Source organism: Astatotilapia calliptera, chromosome 15, assembly GCF_964374335.1.
Source record: "Astatotilapia calliptera chromosome 15, fAstCal68.1, whole genome shotgun sequence".
NCBI classification, from domain to species: Eukaryota; Metazoa; Chordata; class Actinopteri; order Cichliformes; family Cichlidae; genus Astatotilapia; species Astatotilapia calliptera.
In genome coordinates, this window is record NC_137436.1 from 16,353,894 (window position 1) to 16,362,482 (window position 8,589).

General features: G+C 36.5%; 1 protein-coding gene across 2 annotated transcripts; it reads right to left on the bottom strand.

Moving 5' to 3' along the window:
- Window positions 1-1,374: 1,374 nt before the first annotated feature.
- LOC113037640 (protein yippee-like 5) lies at window positions 1,375-4,719 on the bottom strand. 2 transcript variants are annotated; one of them, XM_026194925.2, is made up of 4 exons: window positions 4,534-4,719; window positions 3,472-3,625; window positions 3,175-3,243; window positions 1,375-2,439 (listed from the first exon to the last, which is right to left on the bottom strand). In XM_026194925.2, the coding sequence occupies exons 2-4, from the start codon at window positions 3,610-3,612 to the stop codon at window positions 2,218-2,220; spliced, it is 432 nt and encodes a 143-aa protein (XP_026050710.1). In that variant the 5' UTR covers window positions 3,613-3,625; window positions 4,534-4,719; the 3' UTR covers window positions 1,375-2,217. The 2 variants fall into 2 exon arrangements, with proteins under 2 accessions (XP_026050710.1, XP_026050711.1); XM_026194926.2 differs by lacking the exon at window positions 3,175-3,243 and having other exon boundaries at window positions 4,534-4,715.
- Window positions 4,720-8,589: the final 3,870 nt, after the last annotated feature.

The following is an 8,589-nucleotide window of genomic DNA, read 5'->3' on the forward strand; positions in this document are numbered from 1 at the left end:
GCGTAAATCGAGTTTATAAATGGTGCGTTTGTTTTCTACACATTGACGTCAAACTGTTAAACACAAACCATAACAATATTGCTCAATAGAATAAAGGCAATTGCTCAATAAGGTAAAAATGATTGAAACAAATGAGTATTATTAAAAAGAACATAAATAAATAAATAAAAGAGCATCACGTGACCCCCCTTATTGAGCAAGCGTTATTTTTCTTTTGCTTTTTTCTAAGTTTTTCTAAGCTTCGGGATTAGTTCTCTAGACTTCCCGAGGTACATTAAACGCTCTTCCTTGCCCTTTGTTCTTTATTCTGTAAAGATCCCCTAGCAGTGCCTAAAGATACAGTTTAAAAAATATTTATTTCCTGTTATGTGTAGACGTAACACTGGTTCATCTACTTGAATAGATTAGTGTTACAAACTTTGGAAAGCCTTTCAGAAAGCCTGGAGAACTATTGCTCAAGAGCACTTTAAAAATTATAAGACACATTGTGTTTCTTTGAAGCAAAATATTGGCGGTATAGTGAAACATATTTTGCTTTTTTGAAACATAATATTAAGAAATGAAGGGTAACTCGACACTTCCTGTAGGTTCCTAGCTGTGGTATAGTGAGAATAGTATGTAGGATTTTACTTTGGTGCCTTGAGTTTTCCATTACGACTGATATGCAACCAAACAGGTATGTCTATATAAAGTTCAATATGTTACCTTATTTGAGCTATGAGACCAGTTTAGACTGCTTTCAAACCTAGAAATTTGAACAGTCTAATGCAATATTTACAACAGTTTGTCCAGTTTATATTAAACGATGTGTCTCCTTTGATTTAGTCGATGTCAAAACTGAGCTGATAGTCTACAAAGCAAAAAATAATCTAGGATTTTTCTGTTTTATAAATGCGGTGGCATAGGGGTTAACAGGTAACCAGTTTAGGAAAATATACTTTGGTCATGACAGTAAATATACTTCATTTTACTGTGTGGCAGATATAAATATACAATATCATTAACATCTGCCAAATAAGAATTTATAATGCACATCATTAAATTTGAGGAGGAGTCATTTCAAGTAAGTATGCATAATTGTTTCCCCCTTTTTTTTCAGATTGATTTCACTTAGATCAGGTTAGCTTGTCTACGTTGACTTATGAGAAAGTATTCAGTCACAAAGCATACCGAGAACTGCTTTCACTGGCCAAAATTGTAATAAACACAAGGTCTAAGCCACTGGTAATGACAATATTTAATGATAAAATGATTGTTTAAAAAGGCAAATAAACTCAGCACATTAAAAAAAGAAGAGAAAACTAACCAGATTGTGATTATTTGGGCATATTATGTAAATCTAGATATGCACACACAATAAAAAAGAGAATTAAATAACTGCATATTTGAAATCATTTATTGTTTTGCAAATAAACATATCACAAGTCTGAAATACTGAAACAAAAACATGCTTTGTTAAATAAAGGAAAATAAACTGGATAGATTAGTAGTGATGTAGTGAAATATTGGCATTTCTAACTCTGTAGAACATGTCAAATCAACTTTACTGAATTTAGGTTTATTTATATTTATATAGTCAAATAAGAGGTATGGAAAGGTAAAGACCCCACAATATTGTTTTTGTCATTTAATAGATAAAATAAACTAAGTGACAGGCTTAAATTGCTAACCTGTCTGAATGAAAATAACCTGAATTATAACATTTTATATCAACTAATAACTCTTTTAATAAAGGTAATTCTCTAGCACAGCTGAGCCCATAGGGCAAAGCATCACATTGAACACTTTGTAGAAAATGATTCTTTTGCAGTATAATGTTTAACAACTCACTCTTAAAGCAAATTAGACCCATTGACAGCCTCAGCTTTCAAGATTCACCGCATTATCTTTACACAGAAATCTGAGCCTCCTGTAAGGCTGCAGGAGCCACGTCTCTTCGTCTGACAGCAGCCACCATCAGCTACACCTGCTCATCACATATTGGACATGAAGATGATTTTTAAATGGGAAGAAAAGCAACTTTATTTGCCCTTTGAGGAATAATCCCCATCAGAATTGAAAAATATCTAACACCTTGTTGTCAGTTGTTCCCACAAACACCCAGCCTGTGATATTTTGGTGTAGCTGTAGGGAGAAATGGAACACCATCAATGCAAGTCCATGTTCTGCTGCTGCTGGAGGGAAAGCTTTGGTATCCACAGATGAATATAAATGAACTCAGGAATTGTCGGTCGGGACGTGCTCGAAGCCTTCGCTCTCCCTCACCAGCGCCCTCTCCAGGATGACGCGGCCCTCCTTGTAGCGCTGGCTCTCCTCTGTGGCGAATTCGTACATCCAACCAAGTTTGCTGTTGCAGTTCTTGCAGCTGACATCACGCACCATGTGCCTCCCCGTCAGCATGACTCTGTCCTGCACCTCGCTGTGCTGCAGATTCACAACCTGGAGAACACCAACCACACGTCACTGTACCGCATAATTGCTTTTCAAAAGTGATCAATACTGAGATCATAATTATTCAACATGATTTATTCCAGGTAACTGGTTTCAGTAAATTAGAAAATATTAAAGTAGTGAAATTGGACTTTTATAGTAAAGCAAATATGAAAGAAAGGGATGAGCTGAAAGACAAAGTGAGAAAATTGTTAAAAAACAAGACAGTGATAATTTTATCTTGATTATAGTGTTTTGTTTGGAAGCCAGAATTGTAACAAACTACAGCTTGAATAATTGCACCAACTTTAAATCTCAAAGATAATCAACAAAGATTGATCCAATAACAACAATTTTGGTTTGAAACTGTTATATGTATTTTGGGTTTTACCTTCATGCAAAACATTTCTGAAAGAAAATCATCTGGACTATAATATTTATAAGTTTTGTTCACTCAAGCATAAAATATGTTTGTTTTTTTTGTTAATGGAAATAACATAAAAATGCCATCTGTTATGTAATGTACCACAGACTCTGTGCCTTAGCTAATCACAAACCAATTGTGCCTGCTTACATAGAGCTTTTCTACCCTAACACAGGACTCAAAGCACATTTTACTACAAGCCACATTCACCCATTCATATACAATTTCATACAGTGCTTTGTTCTAACTGTAACAAACACAACCAGTCCAATGCATGAATCAGCAGCAATTAGGGCAGGATAACATGCAGACTGGACGACCTGGGTTTGAACCTTCTGGCCGGTGGATGACCATCTACCTCCTGAGTCACAGCCACCCTCATTTAGGGGCTTAAGGAATCCAAAAAGAAGGAAACAAATATGGTGACTTTAAAGTTTCCTAATTTCAGTTAACCGCTATGTACTTTGACAGACTTTAACTCTTCTAATACTTCTTAATATGAAAGTAATTATTTACATAGCTGCATTAAATATACTAAACAATCACTCTATTGTTTAAGTTAAAGTATTTTAACTAAATAACATCAATGTTGTCCATCACATGAGAAACTGATGTACCTTGTTGAAGAGGAAAGCCCGGCCAGTGGCTCCGGTGAAGCGGGTGGAGATGAGCTCAGCTCGGTTGGTCAGGATGGTGTCACAGTTGGCACAAGAGAAGAGGCGAGTCCCACCGATGTGGTCCAAGAAGATACGCCCCATTTTGAAGCTTGGCCTTCATAGTGAAGAAAACAGCCCTGTTGGAGTATGCCTCTCACATCTTTCTTTAGATTGCTCTCACACATACAGTGGGTTTTAAAGTGATGAACAGTGTGAGACTCTTTGATTTTCTTTTCAAGTTTCATGTGCAAGAAACTGACAAAAAAAGCCATGTGTCAAATTGGCCACAAATAACAGAAAATATTTTACTGTCTGAATGAACACTGTCCTTTCAAATAAAAAAATAATTGAAATACTAACATCACAAAGAGATAAATCAGAGGGGTTTAAATATAAAAAGAAATCTTTATGTGCAAGAAAACTTCCTCTTTGTTGGAGTTGCCAGATACATTTCAATTTGGTACTTTTATACATTAACAGCTGAGTCATTCCATCTGAAATCACAGTGGGCCTTTTGCTCACCCACCTCAGATTTATCGAAAAATGTCACACTCCAATGACTGGACATAGATAATGATTGCTGTGGAATATACGCGTCATATAGAAAAAAACAAAAACAGAGCAACCCACCTATTTTCATCCAGAGTAATCAAAAAACAAATATTCACCACTTACTTTTAAAATAAATAAATAAATATGATTTTGTACCGTACTTGTTGTAAAATAAACAGTGGGGTTTCTGTTTTTAAAGGGACCCCTTAAATGCATCATCAGGCCGAGAGCTTCGCCAATAACAAGGTTAGGAACATATACAAACTACGTTTCAACATCGACATCGTAAATTATAAAAAAGGATAGTTTTTATAATAAACAAAAGATTCAGCTGAAGCGGACTTATGCCAAAAACCTTCTCGGAAAACTATATGATGCCAAATGTAATGCCAAAGTCACCCAAACAATAGCTAAATAAGGATAACCTCAATAGGCCAAAGAAAACCGTTACGTGTGCTCCAAATTTCTCACCTCGTTGCGTTAGCTGAAGAAAACTCAAAAAACTACGGACGTTTCCCTTGTTTTTAGTCGCCGGGTCGTCTTTATATTCGAGTATTTTCACGTTTCCTCTATTGTTATTGCCGTCAAACTCAGCACAGAGGGCAGCGTTTGATGCGATTTCTGTTTTTTTACCCAAGCTGCCAAGAATGATATGACAGCTTCCGTTCAGGGGCTTAAAAATAAATCCGAATCGAAACTTTATTTTTTTAATACTGAAACATTTGTGTAAATAATATTTAATTATAAATGTTAGTGCCCTGAAAAACATCTTAATTGGAACAGTAGTCATAAACCTACTTTCTTTCAGCATCTTCTTAAAATAAAGGCTTTTATTTTGAAGTTTCGTTCTCTCCAACGTTTTCCATACTATTTAGTAGCTTGACGCAGCTCCTACCTTTGACCACTAGGGAGCAACACGTCATACCAAAATAGAAACCCTTTATCAGACCCACATGACTGGATGTTGTGGTATATTTCGTTCCTGCCAATTGAAGCATAAATCCACCAGTTCATTGCTAGATAGATTACCTTCTTTGATTTTTTTTTTTTTTGATACATGAAGTACAACTACCCTTAAACTGTACAGAAAGTGTCCTTTGTAGTAAATTTCTCCTTTGTTAAATGTACTTTTCATATGTTTTCTTCATTTTAAAGTAAAGGTAAATATGTCAACGAAGGTTGAATCGCGTGCTTGTGAGCAAAAACTGCAGACCGGTTTATTTTTAGTCAAATTTTCCATTGTGCTAATCTTGCAGTAAACAGTCGGTTTACCTTACAACCAAGATTAACCAATGGGATTTACCCAGGAATGTGTCCATTCAAAATAGAACCACAGCATACTTGCACCACCTGCACCAGCTTTCATTCTGTAGCCTCATTCTCCTTCCATGGCACTTTATATCTCTTCGTCAGACTTTCGTCAGCCCCCTAGGTGGAGGTGGTCAACAAGTACAAGTACCTCGGGCTGTGGGTGGACAATAAACTGGACTGGTCATGCAACACAGAGCACCTGTATAAAAAAGCCCAAAGCCGACTGTACTTCCTCAGGAGGCTGAGGTCTTTTAACATCTGCAGGAAGCTCCTGAGGATGTTTTACCAGTCGGTGGTTGCTGGAGTACTTTTCTATGCTGTGGTGTGCTGGGGGAGCAGCACAGCAAAGAGGGACTCATCCAGGCTGGAGAAACTGATCAGGAGGGCTAGCTCTGTGGTCGGCATGAAGCTGGACACTCTGGTGACAGTGGCAGAGAAAAGGACATTAAAGAAACTGATGGACATTATGAACAATGCTGGGCATCCTCTGCACACGGCCATAAACAACCAGAAGAGTCTGTTCAGTGACAGGTTGCTTCTCCCCAAGACAAGAACTAACAGACTTAAAAACTCCTTTGTCCCACACGCCATCAAACTGTTTAACTCCTCTCTGGAGGGGAGAGGGAGGGGAAACAGGAGGACAAAGGAGGGCGGAACAACTAAGCTGTAGTGCCTCTGCACCTCACTGTACAATACCTTGTGCAATACTTTTTGTAAATAGTCAACAGTGCAATAGACTCAATACTTGAAATGTGCAATTCACTTGTATTTTTATTTTTTATTCCTATTTATTCTATTTATCCCCTTTGTATATTTTATTTATATTTGTCTCTGTATTTATATATGTGTGTGTGTGTGTGTGTGTATATATATATATATATATATATATATATATATATATATATATATATATATATATATATATATATATAACAGTTCTGTAACTGTAACTTCGGTCGTTGCTGTGCTTTTTTTGGAAGTCGAATTTCCCAGAGGAACCCACCCGAGGGATTAATAAAGTTCTATCTTATCTTATCTTATCTTATCTTATCTTATCTTATCTTATCTTATCTTATCTTATCTTATCTTATCTAAAACCCATTTCCTATGTTATAGTGAGTCAAGCCAGTTTTCCAGAATAACACGTGTAGCTCTTTAATCTCTGAGAGGACTCGTTGCATCTGCTGTCACGTTAGACTAATGTGCTCTGAACAGCCAGAAAAACAATCAGGAACATTGGACTGATTGTCAATCATTCCACTTAGTGTCATATGTGAAGGCAGTCATTTCTCCATGCATTGTCTTTTTTCCTTGTTATCTATTTTTGCCACTCTCTTGTTTTGCCACTAATCAGGGATTTGAGGGGTTTTATTGTGACTTTTATGAAAACTATTCCAATACTTCCCCGTATTCATGGGTTTTTCAGTAGATTTAGTACTTTAGTGCAATCTGCCAGTTTACTTTTCTCATTTCAGTGCCTGATACAAAGGCTCCGAAACTTTGTGCATTACTTCTGAAGTTGCTTCTTTTCTCCGACAAGTCCATGGTGGAGAGTCCCAGTATTTAAGCCCTATCTGGGACTGTCCACCAATTGCTCTTAGAACTGAAGAAGCTTTTTGGGTGAGAGGGGAAACATCTTCAAGGAAACTTAAAGAAGTCCAGATGCTTTTCTTTCCAAGCTCCTCAGACTACGATGACCTGGATGACTGAGAACCTTCACAGACATATTCTCTGACCTCTCCTTTCTGCCACTCTGCCATAGGTGCAACACATAGAGATAGGCAACCATTCACACTCACACCTACAGCCAACAAATTCATTAGTTAACCTAACAAGCATGTCTTTGGAAGCCACACAGGTATACTCCACACAGAAAAGCAAATTCAAACCCATTACTTTCTTACTTTCTTTGAGCTTATCAGTGTCATTATATCATCATATATCATATATCATCTTCAAGCTGTGTCCTTTGAACAAATAGGATAGTCCCTTCCCTGCATGAGGATTTATGACAGCTATAATTAACTGACTAAGTATAACTGATAATAACAGAGAAAGACAGCTTACTGTAAGCTGAGAGAGCAGGCAGGAAAGAAAGCCATACAGAAGATAAATGAAAACAACATTAAAAAATAAGATGCTTCAGCAGCTGCTTCTGATCTCTCTGCTGGGTCTCACGTGGACATCAGGTCTCCACTGTTACTATAGCTCAATCTAATGCTCATGTTTCATGTTTGTTATGATGATGTTTTGTTTCAATTTGACAAATTATAAATATATATTTTGAAAAGGTTCTGCATGAAATGTAGGAATTATGTACGATTTACCTAAAGTAAATTTTGCAGAAGTCAGGTGTTAAAATAAGCTATTTTTAACTCAGTCTGTTAATACTAACATTACTACTTGTACTATTTATTTGCTTATTTTGGAGGTTTAGTTGAAATTATTGGATTTTGATGTATATTTGCTGCTATAGTTATTTATATAGTTACTATAGTTATTAAAAAAATAATTTAAGTAAAATTAAAATATTCAGTATATGACTGTCCAGTTGGTAAGAGTGATAGCAATACAGGAAGAAGATGTTTGTGTTTGTTGTGCTCCTCTTTTCCAACCAAGAGTGGATTTGAGCCAAGTCTGAAATTGAATAAAGAGTAATACTTTTGCCAAAAATGCTCCTCAGGGCCTTGAACTTCTGTACTTTGAAGCATTTTTATCATTTGTTATCTCTTCACGTTTTCTAGCAGTCGGACTGCCGTGCTCTCAGATGATCCCTTCGCAGGAGCCTCCTTCAACTGGTAAATTAGACAATCATATGGTTTTATGAACAGCCTTCGAGGAGAACAAAGCTCTACAGCTGACACTATAATACTGATCTTTATGATAAACTACAACTCAGCCATGAAGTGTCTGACCACACAAAAGTACAGAGCAGGGTCGGTGAGTGCTGAGATACATAGTGCATAAAGCTCTGCTGACTCATTACTGTAGTCCTAAACATCCTCTTGCATTAACAACAACAACACAAAAGCTGCACTGGGAGATCGATGTAGGTGTAATGATTAAGTCTGAGTAGAACGTTTAGCATGATTACTAGATTTGATAGTTTTAGTAAACTTTCCTGTTATCACACTTTTTAAAACTTTTACTGGGATATAAATAAATGTAGGTTATAATAAATGTATATATATAAATAAATAAAACAACTTCCCTGCT

Bases quoted from the DNA above. Each gene is read 5' to 3' on its own strand.
- LOC113037640 (XM_026194925.2), bottom strand. From the start codon at position 3,612: ATGGGGCGTATCTTCTTGGACCACATCGGTGGGACTCGCCTCTTCTCT. The intron at 3,244-3,471 runs GTACATCAGTTT...GGATTCCTTAAG, and splicing joins GGGCTTTCCTCTTCAACAAG to CCCCTAAATGAGGGTGGCTG. The intron at 2,440-3,174 runs GTCGTCCAGTCT...GGTGTTCTCCAG, and splicing joins GCCAGAAGGTTCAAACCCAG to GTTGTGAATCTGCAGCACAG.